The sequence below is a fragment of the Lithobates pipiens genome, unplaced genomic scaffold (assembly GCF_037356315.1).
Source record: "Lithobates pipiens isolate NorthernLeopardFrog02 unplaced genomic scaffold, aLitPip1_a1.2 Scaffold_27, whole genome shotgun sequence".
Lineage (NCBI taxonomy): Eukaryota > Metazoa > Chordata > Amphibia > Anura > Ranidae > Lithobates > Lithobates pipiens.
The window spans coordinates 39,996,580-40,020,015 of NW_027507788.1; the positions used below are offsets into that span (position 1 = coordinate 39,996,580).

The following is a 23,436-nucleotide window of genomic DNA, read 5'->3' on the forward strand; positions in this document are numbered from 1 at the left end:
AACTGTAACAATCAATATTTCTGCTGAAGAAAATGGCAATACATCAATTATGTTGGGCTGTAAATAGGCCATCATATGTTTTACAGGTCTAGCAAAGCACTATTGTGCAAGGATAACATTGCAATACACAGAAGGGTGACATACCTGATATGAGGGACACGGTGTCCTTCTCCCAGGACACCACACTGACATACTCCTGCACAGAGGGCTGAGTGAGGCACTTGAATACAGCAGCACTGCCACGCATGGCGCTCTGATCCTCCACCCGCACTGTGTACGGCTCCCTGAAAACTAGAACACAAATGGTGGTAAGTAAATACTGCAGGAAGATGCTACTTGTGCTAAAGATATTCAAAAAGAAAATAGTGACGCTAAAAAGTTCATCTAAATTCAACAAAGAGTGAAAAAGATTAGAACATGGACACGTTATTTTTTTTATCAATTTTTTTTTGCTGTGTCTCATTGGGGGGATTTCTCTTCATTTCCTGCCTTGGAGACACAACAGGAAGTGAGAGAAAATCTCTCTAAAGTGAGAGAAAACCTCCTCTAGGACAAGTGTCCTTATTGAAACAGAGGTCCATAAAAAAGTTGAATAACTGTTTAGGAGGGCAGCATTAGTTCTGCAGTGGTTTGTACCTAATTCAATCCAAAATATAACAATGCAACTCATCAATGATTGACAATAATAGATACAAATGCTATATTTGCTACTATGTTTTATTTTCTCGGTGCTCTCTGCTTTTTTTTTTTTTTGCTTTTTGCGGTGTCTTGTTGGATTTACTATCCTTAACTTCCCGTTCCTAGGACACAGCAGGAAGTGACAGGAAATTTCTCAAAATTCGAGATTTTTCTTCTATTCTATTCCCATTATATATATATATATATATATATATATATATATATATATATATATATATATATATAGATATATAGATATATATAGATATATAGATATATAGATATATATATATATATAGATTTTTTTTTTGGTGAATTTCCTATCACTTTCTGTGATGGTCACCAAGACAAATAGAGAGGGTTATTTCCCAAGAGGGATGCCAACAGCAATAAACAAAGTTTTACAACACTCTCACCACCCAAAACAAAAAAAAGATTTTGTCTTTAGATACATTTTAGGTTGTCAACTGCAACACTAAGTATGGAAGCCTTGATCTTTAAATAAACTGGGGTCTCAGTTAGGGCCATTAAGAAGCAATGAAAGGGCCAAATGAGGCCCAAAGGACACCAGTTTGACACACCTGTTACAGAGCTTTAAAAACAGGAAAATACAGTACATATCAGAACAATAGAGGGACATTGGCCACGTGCGGAATTCAGCCACTTCAGCTGAAGCTGTCCATGGTGCTGAATCCTGTTTTGCTGAACAAAGCTACTTCAAGGCAATGTCTATAATACAGCATGCAGATACTCTGTTACTTTTTAGAATTTGACAATAACATACAGAACCAAAACAAAAAAGGAAATTTTTCCTTAAAGGGTATTTCCACTTTTGCTTCAAATTGGGAAAAAAAAACGATTTACTGTATATCTGCTACATATACCCATTTACATTCATAACTTGATGAAAAAATAAAAATGGCATCTTCCCATTTTTAGATGTTCCATTCTGGACCTTCCAGCAAGAAGGGTCTACATCAGTGATTCTCAATCAGGGTTCTGTGGAACTCTAGGGTTGCTCCAGAGGTTGCTAGGGGTTCCTACAGCATTGGGCAATGTCTGCCTCTCAGATAAGTTCCGACTGACACCATTGATCTTTTTATCTATCTGTAAAGAGGTAATTCTTCCCAATGACCAAAAGTGTAAGGACCATTCTTCCTACTGACCATCACACTATTGTATCATGAGTTGTAGATTTCAAATTTTTATCAGGGGTTCCCTGGGACCGGAGAACTATTTCAAGGGTTCCTCTGTGTTGAAAAGGTTGAGAAAGGCTGGTCTACATGAATAGTTTAAAGCTAAACTCAAGGTAGATCTAAAAAATGTTTTTTAATTTGGTTGTGTACCCTTAAAAATACATATTTATTTTTAAATGCAACTATGATATGTATCCTACCTGTGTTCATCAATGCAGCCTACCTGTGCAGGGGAAGAGAGAGTAGAGGAAGAGGACTGCCGGCTGGATCATCAGAGTGCCCAGGAACCTCGCTGTGACAGCTTTCGTTTGAATTGCAGAGTGTTCCCGCAGCTCGCCATCACATACAGCCCCGCCACCTGGCCCGGGTACTTTGATACACGTCACACATCTCGGCATTGGTTGGGCGATCTGTCCATCAAAGTACCCGGGCCAGGTGGCGGGGCTGAGTGTGACAGCGAGTGCGGGAACACTTGGCCATTCTAATGAAAGCTGTTACAGCGATGTTCCTCACAGCTCTTATGATCCGGCCGCCTGCTCTCCTCTCTTCCCCAGGGAGATCGCTGGAAGAACGACAGAGATCGCTGGGAGAACGACTCCCATTGAATCCTGCCTACTGGCGGTGCTTGCTCCCCTGCTCCCAGGGAGCCCACGCCCGCCAGCTGTCATTTTTCACTCGCAAAATGCGAGTGGAAAATTTGAGGGCTGCAGTATATGTATGTGATTATGCACTACTGCCTAGGGGGGCGCACATGTGCTGCCAGAGGAATACTCACAGCAGAAGCTGATCTGTGAGTGATGGGTACTGGATGTCCGCTGGCACCTGCCGATCGTTGGCCAGAAACACAGAATGGAGCTTTGCCTATATAAACAAGGCAGAGCTCTGTTCTGACAGGGGGGAAGTGATGGATCCCGTGTCCCTGCAAAGCAGGGAATAAAATACATCACATACTTTAGATACGCACCTCACACAGTACACATAAACACTGGCTAGGCACACAGTTAATCCTTTGATTGCCCTAGATGTTTAACCCCTTCCCAGTCAGTGTCATTAGTGGCATTAGTACAGTGACAGTGTATATTTTTTGCACTGATTACTGTTTTGTGCCACTGGTTCCCACAAGGCTTCCCCTGCCATAAGTTGCTGATCGCTGCCATTACACAGTATGAAAAAACATTACAGTATATATATACACACAATAGTTTGTAGACGCTATAAAACAATATACGCATATATTATATATTAGCATAAATTTATAAAGCCATTTTATTTTTTTTCAATTTTTTTTTATTGGATGCGTTTTGATTTAAAGGCTCAACACCATTAAAAATCCTATAAACTTTTTTTCAAAACTGTCAGTCTTTTTTTGTTTATAGCGCAAAAAAATGAAAAAACCTAGCGGGGATCAAATAAAAAACAAAAACTCTATTTGTGGGAATAAAGGACATCAATTTTATTTGGGTACAGCGTTGCATGACCACACAGTTGTCAGTTAAAGTAACGTAGTGCCCTATCACAAAAAATGGCCTGGTGATGAAAGAGGGTAAATCTCCCAGAGGTCAAGTGGTTAATATAAGGATTATTAATACGTTTTACAGTTAGCATTGTATAAAACAATTGAGCGTACCTAGCCTACCCTTCTTCTCCACAGATGCATGCCTACTAAGGTCTAAGTGCCATGACCTCTGTTGTTTGTTTACATCGTACTCTGCAAATTCTCTCACTCCTCGCTATGCAGGAGCATTTTTAAAATTTTAATAATTTTTAGTATAACTAAATTAATTGCTTGCAGGGTTTTAAGTTCAAAGTGAAATATTAGTAACACCAAAGTGAGAATTTTTGAACAAAAGGGTTTTTAGTACTTTTTTCATTTTTTCTTAACATCAAAAGTGTGAATTTGCAAACATCAAAGTAAGAATTGTCAACTTAGAGTGAAAACAAATATACAGTAAAAATCATTTTAAACCATCATTTATCAAAGACATGATTTCCCTCATTCAGTTGCTTGATTTTGATCAATGCCCAATCGGTTATAGAAATAAAATGTGAAAGTTTTTATTCAATATGGTTGTGAGGTCTGGCCTCGGCCTGACCTGGAAGAAAACCGAAGATTTATAAATGTTCAAACTTTTATTTCACTTTTAGCATTTATTAAGTCTTAATGTCTTGTCAGTTAAGCAATGGAGAGGCCAACGTAGGCTGTGCTTAGGGCATCAGTTGCCCTTCATCCAGCTCTGGGTGACCCCCTTAAAACTATTCATGTAGTCTCCTCTCTGTATATAGGAGGCTAAATTAAACATTGGGATAGCCTTTAAACTAGTGGTGCTCAACCACTGAGCGGTGGTCCACTGTCATGCTGCAGCCTGCCTCTTTGTGGGCCTCCAACTATCACCTAACTCCTGACGGTGCCTCCCAGCTTCCATAGGTGTCCACAGTGCCCCTCAACTCCTCATGGTGCCCCCAGACCCTCTAAGAGCCTCCATTTCCACAATGTACACCAACTTCTCACAATGCTTCCAGCCCCCTAGCCTGTTGCAGAGCCTCAATCCTTCCATACTGCCTCCATCAATATCCTGTAGTGTTCCCCAAACCCCTACAGTCTCTCTCATTGTCCCTGCAAAATCTCCAGCCCTCTCCAGAGACACCATCCGCCACAGCTTCCCCAAGTTCCCCAAAAGCACAGTGACACCCAGCATGATACCGAGCCTCACTTTCAATACATATTTTGTATTCTAATATGTTTATTGTTTGAATACAATTTTTTTTTTTTACTGAACGGTCACAGAAGGTTTTGGAAGAACTTACCAGGCCCTGGTCTCAATAACATTGAGAACCACTAGTCTAAGCTCCATCCTCCACACCCCTCCGATCCCCCATTCTGACAGCAAGTGGGGGATCTTCTTCTACCCCCCCCCCCCCCACTGAGAAAAATGTAATTCACAGAGTTCTATGAATGTGAAAACTACAAGTACTGACAGCCTTTGCATCTGTCAACTTGTAGCTCTCAATGAACTACCAGGGCGCTTTAGGTAGTTCACTAAGCTTCCTTTCATTCAGTAACTGTCCGCTCGTATCTGATGTACAGGCAGACAGTTACACAGACAGTGTACATGACAGTGGCATTACACGCTTGATCTGCTGATCTTTGATGCAATGCTTTACACGCTCCTAATAAAAAATAATAAATACATGTAGCGGATGACATTTGGGACCAAATATCACACGCTTTGTAAATTTAGTTTTTGCCTCAGGACCTTACAGTACTGAGGGTTAATTGTGTAGGTAAGAGTTAACACCAGTCTGGCCAGGCCATGATTGATGTTCTGCCTAGTCATGTGAACAGTGAGGCGCACATGATAGGCGAGAACCAGGCTTGGTTGGATGTTTGGGTATGGCCCTCTCTGAGCCAATCAGCGGGAGTACCGGACCCACTACGGAGTCTGGAAGGGGGTACTTAAGTAGGTGTGGGTCACGTGTTCGGGGTTCCGGAGTTGTTCGAGAGACCCGTGTGGTCTGTTCTGGTTCCAGGACCAGGACAGCCCTGTGAGGGGTCCTGGTCGCGGGGTGTTTGACATCCCGCAGCATGTTCCTGTCAGTGGCCCCTGTTAGACCCGACTGGTCTGTGGTAGGGATCTGTCTGTTCCCGAGTCTCGGAATCTGCCAGTCTGAGGTGCTGTAACTGAGGGTGGATTCAGAGTGTCCGGGTGTGCTCTCGGCTTGGAGGGGCACCACAGCTTGTGTAAGTGACCGGGGGAGGACTCTTCGGAGGAGGGCTGACAAGTGGAATCCTGAGAAGTGCCTGGTTACTGAGTTGGGAAGGACATTGACGAGTCCACGCTTTTCCAGTACCTCAAAGGAAGTGGGAAACGTTCCAGGTACAGTTGGAAAAAGGTTCCTGTTTATCTTCGGTTGATTGTGCAAGTTTGAGTTAACGTGCTGACTGCCATGACCTATGGCTAGAGGTCTGTTCAGCTTTGAAGTACCCAGCTGCGAGTGGCTACTCTCTGAGTGGAAATAGAGACTTTGTTAAACCTGCAGTTTAAGATACCTGAGTTCTTCACCCATGCCCTCTGTTCCCAAAGAGACTGTGTTTTGTAAAAGTTCTACTGCAAAATAAAACCTTTTGAAAGGATTTTATCTATGTCGGTGTACAAGTCGTTGGGTATCAACCCTGGGAACCCCTAGACGCGGAGGAGCAGGCCAGGGGAAGGTAATCGGTAAGCCCATTAGATCAAGGCCGCCCTGCAATGGGTTATGGCCGCTACATACATATTTATTTACCTGCAAAAAAATGTACATTTATTTTAAAGTGAACTTATCCTTTAATTCTAATCTCTTCTAGATACAAAATGGCAAATAACATACTGTACTTCTAAAGGATAATCTCCTCCAAGCTATGTTTAGCCCATTCTACACTGTGCAGCTAAAACACAGGCTTTCTAGCCACTGCTCTATAAGGACATATTCCAGAATAGTCTTTGACTGTAACGAGTACTTGAATGATGTTAAATCTGTGGGCCTAGTAGAAAAATTGTAACATACCTGGCAGTCCATATGTAGTTACAAAACAGATAGGACCTAAATATATGTGTCCTGCAATGGATCCCATTTTTGGTAACTAAATCCAATCCTAGGGTTTGGACAATGCCAGAGTGTGACCTATCGCATCAGTAAAATAGAATTAATGGTATAATGGTCACTATACTGTTGCTGTCTTTTGAGAGGCTTCTAGTAGATAAAACAATGTGCAATGAGCAGTAAAGCTCTTCTGTTCTTTGCTCAAATAGGGAATTTACACTTTAATGGCAGCCCCATGGCTAGTGCTGGGACAAGGTCATCTAGAGCCCAAGGCAAAGATGTCAAGCTGCGCCCCACCCACTATGCCTTGTACACACGATCGGACTTTCCAACAACAAAACCGTGGGAACGTACAAGATGTACGACGAGCCAAGAAAAAGGAAGTTCAATAGCCAGTGCGGCTCCTTCTGCTTGATTCCGACCATGTGTGAACTGTTGTGCGTCGGACTTGTGTACACACGATCGGAAATTCCAACAAAAAAGTTTTGTTGGCGGAAAATTTGAAAATCTACCAGCCAACATTTGTTGGCGGAAAGTCCGACAACAAATGTTCGATGGAGCATACACACAGTCGGAATTTTAGCCAACAAGCTCGCGTCCAACATTTGTTATCGGAAAATCCGATCGTGTGTACGGGGCATAAGAGTTAACAGTAATGTCGCTGTTACCATTCCTTTCAGCCTTGTAACAGAAGCATCTGGCACAGGACGACCCATCCCTACAATAATCCATTGTGTCCAGGGCAGCCACCCCTCCTGCCCACCCCTTGCCCCGGCTCTGCCAATGGCTGATTATATTCACCATGGCTGATTATATTCACCTTTATTTTGCTAAGTAACATAACCAGGTATCATGGGGCATAAGACTCACTTCTCTTCCTCTGATGTGATAGTGCTGGTGCTTAGTGGCGGCTCAGGTACCTAGCACTATCCACAATGCTTCTTCTGCATCTCACCAGTGCACAGAACAACAGGGGAGTGAAGGAGAGTGTGAATAGTTGTGGGGGGTAGTATTAAAGTCAACCAAAACAAGTATGCCAATCTCTTTGTTCCTTTTGACTTCACTAGTTACATGCTTGTTTTAGGCCGCGTACACACGCGCGGACTGTTTGCCCAACCTTGTTCGTCAAACAGTTTCGGCAAACAGTCCGCTCAAAATTTGCATGAGCGGACTTGCCCACACACGAGCGGACTGTTTCAGCGAACTGTTTGCCAAACAGTTCGCTCAACTTTTGAAATGAACGGACTCGCCCACGTAAGGAGGAGGCAAATCCGCCCATTTCGAGCGCGTGTACAGGTAGGCGGGGCCCGCGAAGGAGACGTCGCGGGCTCCGCCGCCTGGAATGGGCTTAAAGGGGAACCCCAACGCCGAAAAAAATCGGCGTGGGGGTTCCCCCAAAGTCCACACCAGACCCTTGTCCGAGCACGCTACCCGGCCGGCCAGGAAAGGGGGGCGAGCGAGCGCGCCCCCCCTCCTGAGCCGTACCAGGCCGCGTGCCCTCAACATGGGGGGGTGCCTTGGGGAAGGGGGGGCCGCGCGGCCCCCCCACCCCAAAGCACCTTGTCCCCATGTTGATGAGGACAAGGGCCTCTTCCCGACAACCCTGGCCGTTGGTTGTCGGGGTCTGCGGGCGGGGGGCTTATCGGAATCCGGGATCCCCCTTTAAGAAGGGGGCCCCCGGATACCGGCCCCCCACCCTATGTGAATGAGTATGGGGTACAATGTACCCCTACCCATTCACCTGTGAAATAAAGTACAAAAAAAAACACAACACAGGGAAAAAATATTTTATTGCACAGCTCCGGGGGTCTTCCGTCTTCAGGGGTCTTCTCGCCGGACTCCTCCGCTATCTGTGTGTAGCTCTTTTACTAGCGGAGGAGTCCGGCTTTCTTCCTCCCCGCTGCCGGCCTCTTCTCCCGACTTCGGGGGTCTTGTCCCCCTCTTCGGTTCTTCTGCCGGGCCACCGCGCCTTCTTGTAGCTCTTTTACAGGCGGTGGCCCGGTCTTCTGTCGCCGCCGCCGCCTTCTGTTCTTGTTCTTCTTCTTGTTCTTCTTCTTCTTCCCCAGGAGATGTTGACACGTCGCTCTCTCCGGCCGGAATGCCAGAGCCGCGCTGTGCGGTCACTTATATAGTGACAATGGGGCGGTGTCACATGGTATATGTCACATGGTATATGTCACATGGGTTGATGTCACATGGGGACTATGACATCGTAAGGGGGCGGGGTCACCATGTGACCAACCCATGTGACATATACCATGTGACACCGCCCCATTGTCACTATATAAGTGACCGCACAGCGCGGCTCTGGCATTCCGGCCGGAGAGCTCGTCGAGTCAACATCTCCAGGAGAAGAAGAAGAAGAACAAGAAGAAGAACAAGAACGGAAGGCGGCGGCGGCGGCGACGGCGGCGGCGACGACAGCGGCGACAGAAGACCGGGCCACCGCCTGTAAAAGAGCTACAAGAAGGCGCGGTGGCCCGGCAGAAGAACCGAAGGCGGCGACAGAAGAACGGAAGGCAGCGGCGACAGAAGACCGGGCCACCGCCTGCAAAAGAGCTACAAGAAGGCGCGGTGGCCCGGCAGAAGAACCGAAGAGGGGGACAAGACCCCCGAAGTCGGGAGAAGAGGCCGGCGGCGGGGAGGAAGAAAGCCGGACTCCTCCGCTGGTAAAAGAGCTACACACAGATAGCGGAGGAGTCCGGCGAGAAGACCCCCGAAGACGGAAGACCCCCGGAGCTGTGCAATAAAATATTTTTTCCCTGTGTTGTGTTTTTTTTTGTACTTTATTTCACAGGTGAATGGGTAGGGGTACATTGTACCCCATACTCATTCACATAGGGTGGGGGGCCGGTATCCGGGGGCCCCCTTCTTAAAGGGGGCTCCCGGATTCCGATAAGCCCCCCGCCCGCAGACCCCGACAACCAACGGCCAGGGTTGTCGGGAAGAGGCCCTTGTCCTCATCAACATGGGGACAAGGTGCTTTGGGGTGGGGGGGCCGCGCGGCCCCCCCTTCCCCAAGGCACCCCCCCATGTTGAGGGCACGCGGCCTGGTACGGCTCAGGAGGGGGGGCGCGCTCGCTCGCCCCCCTTTCCTGGCCGGCCGGGTAGCGTGCTCGGACAAGGGTCTGGTGTGGACTTTGGGGGAACCCCCACGCCGATTTTTTTCGGCGTTGGGGTTCCCCTTTAAGCCCATTCCAGGCGGCGGAGCCCGCGACGTCTCCTTCGCGGGCCCCGCCTACCTGTACACGCGCTCGAAATGGGCGGACTTTCCGAGCGGGAACAGTTTGCTCATTTCGAAAGTAGCCTACACACGGGCGGACTGTTCGCTCAAACACAGTTTCAGCGGACAGTTTTTCGGAATTTCCGAAAGACTTTGTCCGTCCAACTGTCCGCTGAAACTGTCCGCTGAAAGCCCACACACGGGCGGACTGTCCGCCCAAACACTGTTCAGCGGACAAGGTTGGGCGAACAGTCCGCCCGTGTGTACGCGGCCTTAGTGGAAGTAAACCTTCCTATTATTTTCAGCCATGGAAGCTGCCATCTTGGCCTCTGTTTAATCTTCAACTGCCATGATGCTGCACATGTGATCATTTATGACACCAGCCATTGGATGGTGTGACAGTTTGGTTGAGAGCCCAACCAATGTGAGGCCGCGTACACACGCGCGGACTGTTCGCCCAACTTTGTCCGCTGAACAGTGTTTGGGCGGACAGTCCGCTCGTGTGTGGGCTTTCAGCGGACAGTTTCAGCGGACAGTTGGACGGACAAGGTTTTTCGGAAATTCCGTAAAACTGTCTGCTGAAACCTTGTTTCAGCGAACAGTCCGCTCGTGTGTAGGCTTGTTCGTCAAACAAAGTTGCGCGCATGCTCAGAAAGGATTTTCACGCCGAAAGCTATAATGCAGTGTATAGGACGTCGTATTTTTCGTCCCGTCGTACGTGCCGTTCACGTCATCGCGCACGGTTTCAGCAAACTGTTCGTCCGTCGTGTGTGGCCATGTCTGTCCATGCTAAGTTTGAGCGGACTGTTTGCCGAAACTGTTGGACGGACAAAGTTGGGCGAACAGTCCGCGCGTGTGTACGCGGCCTGACAGTTAGCATTTCCGGCATGCCGGGAATGTGTCTGTTTTTTGGAACTATTAAATCGTTGGGTTTACTTCCGCTTTAAGGGTCCATAATAAGAAAGTATTGAGGTCAGCGACCGCTAGATAATACATATTTCTCTCAGTCATGTTTCAACATTCAGAAAGGATCTGTCATTGTCACTAATCTTCATCTGAAATTCTGTCAAAAGCCATTCAGACAAACATTCCTAGTAGCCTCCGGCTCTCAGACGTAGGCCTGGCCACAGACTAAACCATTTTGCATCCAATGAAAATTTGAGCAAGGAGCAGATAACTGTACAATTTGGACAACATTCAGCTGCTATTTAAAAATCTGGAAATCATGTGCCATTCTAATTGCAAGTACTATGTGTACAGCAAATTTTACACAGATGCCACATCAATTCCACTGTCCATCTCCTGTACAACTGTCAGCCTGAAATGATCTTCTGTCATGCTGGAAATTAGAATTGTTTTTGGCTATTATGTGGTGTAATAATTGAGGAAATTTGCTGAATCTCTGTTGGACAAACCATTATGTCTAGGACCAGTCTTACATAAGAAACTGTATGATTTCATCAACTGCTGGTATCCTTAGTTATCTCCAGTACTTTGCAAGATTATTGTAAGCAAGACTCTTAGTAGGATCAGCTTATGAATTCGGACCAACATGAACTTTGTTAATCCTATCCAGGACTACTTTAATAAACCGACAAAAAAAAACATTCTTTTCTGGGACCACTAAAACAACCGACCCAGCCACAAGCTGACTTTATTCTATTTTTTGGAGAATCCATGGAATCACACAGCTTTCAGCTGTTTATTACCTTAATAACAATATTAAAAGTGACTCGAATATGCGTATGCACATAGATAGTACACTGACATAGACAGTGCAATAACCCATAGTCACCAATCAAAAATCACCCTTAAAATGTAACTCCACCTTTTTCGGAAAACAAACAATCTCATCTATGAACTATGTGCATTACAGGGGTTTTAACTAATTTTGTAGCTGATTCCTACCAGATTCAGTTCTGAAGAAAAAGCTGTTCTTTTACTATGTCCCTGCAAGACTGATTCCTGAAGGGGAGGGTCTGCACTTTGCAAAATCACCTGGTGCAACCTTGGTGTTCTAATGAGAAAAGCTGCAGCATCTCCGGCCCTTCAAAAGTAATTAACCCTTAACGAGAATCTCAACTTAAATTTCTATTGCAGGGGGTGCCTAAAATTGTACTGTACCTTAGTGAGAAAATCAGTAAGTCAATTGCAAAAACAGGAAATTACATTTCTGGGGGCATTTCTGTACACTGTGTACAGAGCGTCTTCAGGATGCATTGCATTACATTTTTTTTTATTTTTCGAAAATGATGGTGGCTTTGGATTGAAATGGAAGGGCAATGTTTGAGAATATTAAAGTAGAACTATAGGCAAACTTTTTTCTCTTGAGTAACAGAGTGCTAATGTATAACCCATAATATTTTTTTTACTTCTGTGTCCCATTGGGGAGATTTCCCATTACTTCCTGCCCCATAGCTAAAACAGGGAGGGAGTGTAAATCCTTGTAAATAAGGGGGAAACCCTTGGGGACACTCAGGTCATCAGAAATAGTGTCCCCATTGGAAGATTTCCCTTTTATTACTTTTCAGGGGCCAACATAAAATTTGTGAATTTTGTTTTATTCTCACTTTCAATGATAATGCTAAACAGGTCAAATAGAGGGTGGCACAGACAGCAATAAAAACCTAATCAATGTTCTAATCTATCTCTACTCCATCCAAAACTAAAAAGAAGGTTTTTCCTTTAGTTATACTTTAAATTACATTTGACTTGTGTAGCAATTGTATCTGATGTATTACTGCTATTATTATTTATAATATACAGAAGTGAAACTCCCCTTGACATGATTTGACTGCAGCAAGCTAAAATGTAACAAGTTGCGTTGGTATAGACACATGATCACTGTACTTTCCACTACTTTATGTCCAATGGTGGTTTGTGGTCATGATTATTGGCTTCATGTTAACCACTTGATTACCTACGAGACAAATACATACAATTTAGAGCAGGGGTCGGGAACCTATGGCTCGCGAGCCAGATGTGGCTCTTTTGATGGCTACATCTGGCTCTCGCCTCTCAATCCGCAGATTGCGTGGTATGCTGATCTGCAGATTGAGCCCATAGGAAAGGCCGCGGCTTCGGTCTAGCTCCGGAGGAGTGGCCATCTTGGTACACCCGGCGGCAGCCTAGGTGAGTGGCGCGCTGACGTCATCATCACCGCTCGCCTCATCTGCTCCTGGATCTGACTGCTAGTGGTAAGCAAGCAGAGTCAGACATAGGGAGAAGTGCATATTAGAGTGGGGGAGATGTGGGGAGATGTGCATATTAGAGTGGGGGAGATGTGCATATTACAGTGGGGGAGATGTACATACAGTGCCTTGCGAAAGTATTTGGCCCCCTTGAACTTTTCAACCTTTTGCCACATTTCAGGCTTCAAACATAAAGATATAAAATTTACATTTTTTGTGAAGAATCACCAACAAGTGGGACACAATTGTGAAGTGGAACGAAATCTATTGGATATTTTAAACTTTTTTAGCAAATAAAAAAACTGAAAAGTGATGCATGCAAAATTATTCGGCCCCTTTACTTTCAGTGTAGCAAACTCACTCCAGAAGTTCAGCGAGGATCTCTGAATGATCCAATGTTATCCTAAATGACTGATGGTGATAAATAGAATCCGCCTGTGTGTAATCAAGTCTCTGTATAAATGCACCTGCTCTGTGATAGTCTCAGGGTTCTGTTGAAAGCGCAGAGAGCATCATGAAGACCAAGGAACACACCAGGCAGGTCCGTAATACTGTTGTGGAGAAGTTTAAAGCCGGATTTGGATACAAAAAGATTTCCCAAGCTTTAAACATCCCAAGGAGCCCATGATCACTCTGGATGAACTGAAGAGAACTACAGCTGAGGTGGGAGAGTCTGTCCATAGGACAGCAATCAGTAGTACACTGCACAAATCTGGCCTTTATGGAAGAGTGGCAAGAAGAAAGCCATTTCTCAAAGATATCCATAAAAAGTCTCGTCTAAAGTTTGCCACAAGCCACCTGGGAGACACACTAAACATGTGGAAGAAGGTGCTCTGGTCAGATGAAACCAAAATCGAACTTTTTGCCCACAATGCAAAAAGATATGTTTGGCGTAAAAGCAACACAGCTCACCACCCTCAACACACCATCCCCACTGTCAAACATGGTGGTGGCAGCATCATGGTTTGGGCCTGCTTTTCTTCAGCAGGGACAGGGAAGATGGTTAAAATTGAGGGGAAGATGGATGCAGCCAAATACAGGAGCATTCTGGATGAAAACCTGTTGGAGTCTGCAAAAGACCTGAAACTGGGACGGAGATTTATCTTCCAACAAGACAATGATCCCAAACATACAGCAAAATCTACAAAGGAATGGTACACAAATAAACGTATCCAGGTGTTAGAATGGCCAAGTCAAAGTCCAGACCTGAATCCAATCGAGAATCTGTGGAAAGAGCTGAAAACTGCTGTTCACAAACGCTCTCCATCCAACCTCACTGAGCTCCAGCTGTTTTGCAAGGAAGAATGGGCAAGAATTTCAGTCTCTTGATGTTCAAAACTGATAGAGATATACCCCAAGCGACTTGCAGCTGTAATCGCAGCAAAAGGTGGCTCTACAAAGTATTAACGCAAGGGGGCCGAATAATTTTGCACGCCCCACTTTTAATTTTTTTATTAGTTAAAAAAGTTTCAAAAATTCAATAGATTTCGTTCCACTTCACAATTGTGTCCCACTTGTTGGTGATTCTTAACAAAAAATAAAAATGTGATATCTTTATGTTTGAAGCCTGAAATGTGGCAAAAGGTTGAAAAGTTCAAGGGGGCCAAATACTTTCGCAAGGCACTGTATTAGAGTGGGGGAGATGTGCATATTAGAGTGGGGGAGATGTGCATATTACAGTGGGGGAGATGTGCATATTACAGTGGGGGAGATGTGGTGAGATGTGCATATCACAGTGGGGGAGATGTGCATATTACAGTGGGGGGAGACGACGTGGATATTACAGTGGGGAAGATGACATGGATATTACAGTGGGGGAGACATGGATATTACAGTGGGGGCAGATGACGTGGATATTACAGTGGGGGGAGATATGGACATTACAGTGGGGGAGATGTGGATATTTCAGTGGGTGAGATGATGTTGATATTACAGTGGGGGAGATGACGTGGATATTACAGTGGGGGGAGATGACGTGGATATTACAGTGGGGGGAGATGACGTGGATATTACAGTAGGGGGAGATGTGGACATTACAGTGGGGGGAGATGTGGATATTACAAGGGGGGAGATGACGTGGATATTACAGTGGGGGAGATGACGTGGATATTAAAGTGGGGGGAGATGACGTGGAAATTACAGTGGGGGAGATGACATGGATATTACAGTAGGGGGAGATGTGGACATTACAGTGGGGGAGATGATGTGGATATTACAGTAGGGGGAGATGTGGATATTACAGTGGGGGGATATGTGGATATTACAATGGGGGAGATGACGTGGATATTACAGTGGGGGGAGATGACGTGGATATTACAGTAGGGGAGATGACATGGACATTACAGTAGGGGGAGATGTGGACATTAGAGTGGGGGAGATGTGGACATTACAGTGGGGGGAGATGACGTGGATATTACAGTGGGGGGAGATGACGTGGATATTACAGTGGGGGGAGATGACGTGGATATTACAGTACGGGGAGATGTGGACATTACAGTGGGGGAGATGATGTGGATATTACAGTGGGGGAGATGACGTGGATATTACAGTGGGGGGAGATGACGTGGATATTACAGTGGGGGGAGATGACGTGGATATTACAGTGGGGGAGATGACATGGATATTACAGTGGGGGGAGATGACGTGGATATTACAGTGGGGGGGAGATGACGTGGATATTACAGTGGGGGGAGATGTGGACATTACAGTGGGGGAAGATGTGGATATTGCAGTGAGGGAGATGTGGATATTACAGTGGGGGAAGATGACGTGGATATTACAGTGGGGGGAGATGACGTGGATAATACAGTGGGGGGAGATGACGTAGATATTACAGTGGGGGAGATGTGGATATAACAGTGGAAGAGACGTGGATATTACAGTGGGGGTGAGATGACATGGATATTACAGTGGGGGAGATGTGGATATTACAGTGGGGGTGAGATGACATGGATATTACAGTGGGGGAGATGTGGATATTACAGTGGGGGGAGATGACGTGGATATTACAGTGGGGGGGAGATGACGTGGATATTACAGTGGGGGGAGATGTGGACATTACAGTGGGGGAAGATGTGGATATAACAGTGGAGGAGACGTGGATATTACAGTGGGGGGAGATGTGGACATTACAGTGGGGGAGATGTGGATATTGCAGTGAGGGAGATGTGGATATTACAGTGGGGGAAGATGACGTGGATATTACAGTGGGGGGAGATGACGTGGATAATACAGTGGGGGGAGATGACGTAGATATTACAGTGGGGGAGATGTGGATATAACAGTGGAAGAGACGTGGATATTACAGTGGGGGTGAGATGACATGGATATTACAGTGGGGGTGAGATGACATGGATATTACAGTGGGGGAGATGTGGATATTGCAGTGAGGGAGATGGCAACATTACAGTTATTTTAATTTTAATCGAAATTAGTCGATTAAAAAAAATAACATTAAATTCAACCTACGATCATGTTTAATGGATGGAAGTCTCAACGTCTGCATGAAGCTTAACCTCACCACGTATCAACCAGACTACAAGGCCATCAGCAAAACCATGCAGCACCGGAAGTCGAATTAACAGTAAGAAGTACTTTATTCATCATTGGTTAGCAACAGCATAACAACGTTATTAAAAATAATTTAGAGGTCATGTCATGTTCGGCAACTTTGCTGTATTTCTTTGTTCTGTGATTTATCTCTTAATAAAGAACACCTGATTGTTTTATTCAGAGACGTATTGTAATTTAAAAGTGTTGGTCTTACATAAAATGCACACATTTACTTGTATTTAGTTTTAAACATATTGTATGGCTCTCATGGAATTACATTTTAAAATATGTGGCGTTCATGGCTCTCTCAGCCAAAAAGGTTCCCTACCCCTGATTTAGAGTCTGTCCATTGCTAGGACCTAATTGGAATGATCAAGGCAACTGTGTAGCTGGGCGAGAAACTAACTTTATTAGGGACTAGAAATGATCAGTAGGGTTTTGCATAATGATACCTATACCACATGATGTCATGCACTTTAGCACTGCTAAGAGATGGACTTCCTGCATTGTCAGGTTAAAGATGTATTGCAGTCTGCAAAAGAGGACGATTAATAGCTGCATGCCTCGTTGGCGTTGTCCCTATGGTCACTCAGGAATCTTCAGCAGAAGTATGTTGGAGGTTTGGTCCCCCTCTGTGTGCCATGGTTTTACCCAGGAGGGATGTGAGGGCCAGAAGATGAAAAAACAGTACACAGTCGGGGACCAAGCATTTCCTTATGTGATATTATGGGGGTTTCACTTGTGTGTAGTGATTTTCATTGATTTCAGACTAGCCAGGGAAGTACATTTTCAGGGCGCTTGGCCAAATTTATTTAAAAGAAAAGTTCCACAATAAGGCACAGGGTTCCAATTAAAGAAGTTTTTCAGCATCAAAACTTACAGCCTCCTGGCTATCAGACTTCATAGTCCAACTTTGTCTTAATCAGCTTTCTGACATGCAAAATGCCCACCTGGGCTGTACAGGTACCTGCCTAAAAACACAGTGGGGTTTATTTACTAAAGCTGTAGAGTGCAAAATGAGTCTCACTTCTGCAGAGAAACCAATCAGCTTCTGACCTCAGCTTGTTCAATTAGGTTTAGCAATAAAACCTGGAAGCTGATAGGTTTCTCTGCAGAAGTGAGACTGATTTTGCACTCTCCAACTTTAGTAAATAAACCCCACTGTCTCCTTAGCCCTTGTACACACGGTCGGAGAATCTGTCGGAATGAGTCTTATCGGACCGTGTCGTCAGATAATCCGACTGTGTGTGGTATGCATTGGACTGATTCTGTCCGAATCTCCGTCCGACCCAATTTTCCAACATGTTGGAAATATTTCCCGACCAACTGGGCCGGACGGACCTAATCCGATCATGTGTAGAGCATTTTCATCGGACTAAGTGCCACGCATGCTCAGATCAAATTCCTACATCAAAGCTATTGGCTACTAGCCTGAATGTAGTCCCATCGTAACGAAATTACGTCATCACGTTCTGAAAGATCAGATTTTTCGTCAACTTGGCCCGACCGTGTGTATGCAACAGTTTCGGACACAATCCATTGGACTAAATCCAACGGGCAAAATCCGACGGATTTGGTTAGCAAAATCTCCGACCGTGTGTACGTGGGCTAAGACCTATCAGACAATGACCTGGCCAGATCTGGCCATCTCCCCTTAAAGTAGAACTGTAGGGAAAAAGTTTTTGTTTGTTTTTATCATTTTGGTAGGAAGGGTTATTACACACCAGATTTTTTTTTCTCCATATGTGCCCCATTGTGGAGATTTCACTTCCTGTCCCATAGCCAAGCAGGAAGTGAGAGGAAATCTCTTCAAATTAAGGGGATCCCTTGGGGCCCCCAAGTTCACCAGAACTAGTGTCTCCATTGGAAGATTCCCCCTCTATTACTTTTCTGGAGACAACCCAAAATTTGTGAATTTCTTTTACTTTCAATGATAATGGTCTCCACTCTCCAAAACGAAAAAAGTTGAATCTTTAGTTCTACTTCAAGGCCACGGTAGACACTCTTTTAATGTCTCTCTATGCCCATACAGACTCGACTCCTGCAGCAGCTTGTCTTCAGGAAAAAGGAGCCCTGAATCATAGACAGTCCTGCGGTTAAAATGGCTGGGCACATCTGCACCATCAGACTTTTAGTGTCCAGTAAAAAGTGGACACAGAGTTACAGGCTTCTTCCCTTCCAAAATCCATCAAAGTCTCCAGATTCCAGAACCCAATCTAAGATTTACCAGTCCTGGTAACTGCAAAACCAGTTTACTCCATTCAGATTAGAGATTCTGGAGCTCCTCGAACTGCAAGAGTGAAAACCCTGTGTGACATGCACTCCTTTTTGCACTATGACAGGGCACAGCATGTATCCCTCACTTTTCCCTCTGACGCTCTGGTTTGTTTGTAGGCCCTTGGCATCATCACTTATAACACAGAACTATTGGTCCTGCATTGTACATGATGACATCAGAGTGCAGCCCATGGAGCGGCAAAGAGTAGCGGCTTTAGGGGACCAGCCGCAAGGAGAGGAGAAAGTCTGCGGGAGTGAGGGATAAGGTAAAAACTGTTTTTTAAGGGTACCCTAGACAAAAATGATCATTTAAGCCCTGTAGACAGTGTAGACTTGAAGTTTAGCTTTAAGATAGTGTACATGTTGCTGTTGGCTCATCAGGTATATGTGACAATTATTTTTTTCCTAACAACGACAAAAAAAACACTTCACTTACCAGCTTTGACGCGGATGTTTGGACTTCGTATTTTGCCGGCAGAGTTCTCGGCTGTACAGAAATAGTCATTGTCGTGTATAAAGCTATTGAAAGCGGACTGGGAGAAGGGGAATAGCTGGAGAGTGCCATTGGCATGGACGTGCCTAATGTGAGGCACGTCATAAATGTCATCTCCCGTCCCAAGGTACCATCGAAGGGTGGCGCTTGGAGATCCGGCGGCAGGGCAGGGGATGAAAACCCCCACTGTGCTGGAAAAAGTGATCTGTAGCAAGGAATTGTTCACAAAGTATAGACTTGTGCCAGCATCCTCCGAGCAAGCTGTAGAGAGAGAAAAAAGTTATGTTAATGAAAGGATACGAAAAAGCAACCGTTTATCATTTCTACAAAGAATAATCCATATTTATTAAAAAAAAACATTGAGAAAATAGGTAAGTAAATAAAGCTCAATTCACACTGCACAGAACATTGTCATCTGCACAGAACTAACAATGGCACAACTAGGACGCCGGCACGTCTCATCTCCCTTTTTTTTAGGTTTTTCTTTACACATATTCACATTATATGCTCATGAATTTACAAATGATAGGGATTAAAAAATTGATTATATATATATATATATATATATATATATATATATTAAAAAAATAACATAACAGTACATAAATGCTAATATTTTCATTCCCATTCCAAAAATCTGCTTATTGACCTAGCATCATAAAGGAGTAAATACCTTTGTTGCCTAAAATCGATTACTTGGGGGATTTTTAAAGGATCTAATTTACTGATTTTAAAGAAAATGTATAGTGGTTATATAGATAGGCTTTTCATGATTTTTATGGCTGATATGATATATTATGCAGTACCAAAAAATAAAAAAATAAAATATAAATGTATTTTTATTTTCTAAATAGCAAATATTGCTAGTGAATCTTATGTAGCCTACTATCCTGCCAGCAGGTGGAGCACTAGTTGCCTTTCACGGCTCTCTCCCCCTATCACCCACTTTCAGGAAGAAAAAAAAACGTGTTCACAAATTGATAGATCAAGGTGAAATGTGCACACAGGACTGAATGAAGTAATGACTCATTCCTTATTAGATGGCACGGTACCATGTTTCAATATGTTTGGGCAGCACACTTGCTTAGTGGTTAGCATATCTGTCTTGCATCACTGGGGTTCTCCTTTCAAATTCCAACCAGGACACAATTTGTATGGAGTTTGCCCGTGCTTGCATGGGTTTCCTGTGTTCTGGGTACTCCAGTTTTCTCCCACACTCTAGATAACAAATTGGTAGGTTCATTGGCTCAAATGAGTGCGCACAAGATGGCTGCCTCGACTTTTCATCACTTGAGTCCCCAAAGAGAAAAGCACCATTGTAATACTATTTAAATTAAAAGGAAGACACTTATGCTTGATGTCTTTATAGCTAACCTATAGTGCTTTGGGAATGCTTTGTCATTAAAAGTGCAAAACAAAGATCATAGGGTTGCCACCTCATCCCTTTAAAGCCAAACACATATTAATTACACAGGTTCTGTGGCTAATTAAGGTGGTAATTAAACTTATTTAGTGCCTTATCTGCATTAAATTAGCCTCAGAAGCTGTGCAACTAATATGTGTTTGGTTTTAAAGGGATGAGGTAGCAACCCTACAGTATATGCATATAGTAATAAAAATAAAAATACAGAAAACAAGTTGCAAATTATATATTAACCCAAATTTGTAATAATTCCCTGCCGAGATTCTGGAAGATTGACAAGACTTCTGGAAAAAAAAATGTATGCTTGTTTCAGCACCCTGTACATATACATGCATGCTTGCTGAGAGGTTCAAGATGGGTTCAGCTACTCATTATTTGTGAGAAATTAAGAGATAGCTAAGAAGAGTTTTTCAAGCTGGAAATACTTATAAAAAATAATGTACAGATGAATGTAGTGAAAGCAATTGTATTACATCTAAAATATGTTTAAAGCAAAGTTTGTGAATAAATGTTATATAAATCTATTTGGAATAAAAAAAAAAAAATATATATATATATATATATATATATATACTTCAAAATATATTTTAAAAAGAACAAAATTAATAGCAGTGTGAAATATAACAATAGAACACATTGCCTGTTTTGCTGATCTCAGTGGAGCGACAATTTTCATATTGTGCGGGTGTGCAGATTCCGTGCCAAAAAATGTCTGCTATAAATGGCCTGCAAACAAGTCTCAAGAGTACACCCATGTTACCCCATAAAGCTGGGTAGACATAAGAACATTAGCTGTGTAGTGGGAGAAGTAGGAGCTAACTCCTCAGCTGGTTGAGAGCTTTTCTGGGCTCAATTTAATGAGCATGTGTGCAACCAGACTGCAATATTATGAATATGAAAGGAAGATTTTATTTAAAGTGGAATTACATTCCATTTTTTTTTTTCATTTTTTATCGCTGTCATTTTGTTTTTGTAAGAGAAAAAAAGACAGAACCCTTGGACAACACAGTGGCTTATTGTTTAGCACTTCTGCCTTGCAGCACAGGGGTCCCTAGTTCTGGACACTATCTGCACTGAGTTTGCATGTTCTCCCTGTGCTTGGATGTGTACTCCTATTTTCTCACACAATCCAAAAACATGCTGGTGGGTTACTGGCTCTTATCCAAATTGGCCCTAGTATGTGCGAATGCATGTGCCATGCAAGAGAGAATTTAGATTGCAAGCTCCTTGGGAGCAGAGATGAATTCAAATGTATATTATGCAAAGCACTGCATGAATCATTAGCGCTATATATTGATCTGTTATAAATAAATAACCTATATCATTATTGTTGTCTGTAATCTCATTAGGGAGATTTTCTACTTTCTGTCCTGGTGACCCAACAGGCAGACAAGCAAAAATATAAATGTGAGAACTCAACAATACAAAGGAGTTTTAGTCCTTCCTGCTCTACTGGAAAAAAAAAAAAACTTTTATATGTTTGTGCTCTGTAGGAGAGATTACTTACTTTTATTACTTACTAGTTATTTATTTTACTGTTATTAATGTAGGCAAAAAATAGCACAATAAAGTAAAAGTCATATTATATATTATGAATTTAATAAATTAGCAAAGTTACCAAGATAGGTGACATTAAAAACAAATTACATTAAACACGGTAAAATAATTTTATTCAATTTTAAAATCATAGATCCCAAATTCCCTTGATGCACGGAGATGTACGCTTGGAAATAGCATCATCTAAGAATGTTTACTTCACGTTGGAGAATTGGTGTGTGCATAAAACTGAGCTAAGTATGTATGTGAACAAACTTTGCGTGCATGAACTTACCATTGTGTTGCGTTTTTATAAATCTAACAGAGGTTTCCTTGCTACATCCCCTGACAGATTAGCAAGCAATTAGCCCTTGTACACACGGTCGGACATTCTGACAACCAAATCCATTGGATTTTGTCCGATGGATTTTGTCTGACGGATTTTGTCCAACGGATTTTGTCCGAAACTGTTGCATACACACGGTCGGACAAAGTTGTCTGAAAATCCGATTGTACATAACGTGATGACGTTATTTCGTTACGACGGGACTACGTTCAGGCTAGTAGCCAATAGCTTTGGTCTAGGAATTTGATCTGAGCATACGTGGCACTTTGTCTGTCGGAGTAGGCTACACATGATCGGAGTATGTCCGATCGGAGCATGTTGTCGTAAAAAAATTTACGGACAAGTTGGAAAAGTCCTATGGAGACCACACACAGTCGGATTATCCGACAAAACAGTCCGATAGGACACATACGGTCGGAGACCTTAAACTAGGTGGCAGCAAAAACAAAATGATGAAACACAATTAGCGGTGTCAAAGATGAAAGAATTAAACTAGACTATTAATTCTATTTTTTATTTACCCTAGATCACCTGGAAACAACAGCAGGAAAGACAAAAAAAACAAAATCAAAACACATATATACTGTATATTAAATAATATATGGATAATATTATATAAATGTGCAATATATTACATAAGAAGTTCACATGATTGGGCTCTTTTAGTGCTAAAGTGAGGGGAATTCATGTAGGGTGTCACAGATATCCTTTAGATTTCCATCAGGGCGCCGCACCCAAATTGCAGGTGTGTGCACTCGATTTCTGTATCTGTTGGAGTCGGCACTGAAGTCGGTCCATAATGGACAATCCTTCCTCAGTGCATTTTCTTATTCCCCCGGCCAGTGCACCCATCTCACCGATAGGCACATGGACAAGGTGTTTTGCACTTTGTTGAGTGGAATCTTGTTCCCCTTCAGGTCCACCTTGCTGTTGATTGGCAGTG

General features: G+C 43.6%; 1 protein-coding gene across 3 annotated transcripts in view; it reads right to left on the minus strand.

The window, feature by feature from the left end:
• Positions 1-23,436, minus strand: part of DSCAML1 (DS cell adhesion molecule like 1) — a 459,281-nt gene that overhangs the window by 315,288 nt on the left and 120,557 nt on the right. For all 3 annotated transcript variants that reach the window (XM_077456859.1, XM_077456858.1, XM_077456862.1), the window contains exons 2-3: positions 19,132-19,449; positions 145-291 (exon numbers count right to left, since the gene is read on the minus strand). In XM_077456859.1, coding sequence (XP_077312985.1) covers positions 145-291; positions 19,132-19,449 — 465 coding nt within the window. The remainder of the gene's footprint in view (positions 1-144; positions 292-19,131; positions 19,450-23,436) is intronic.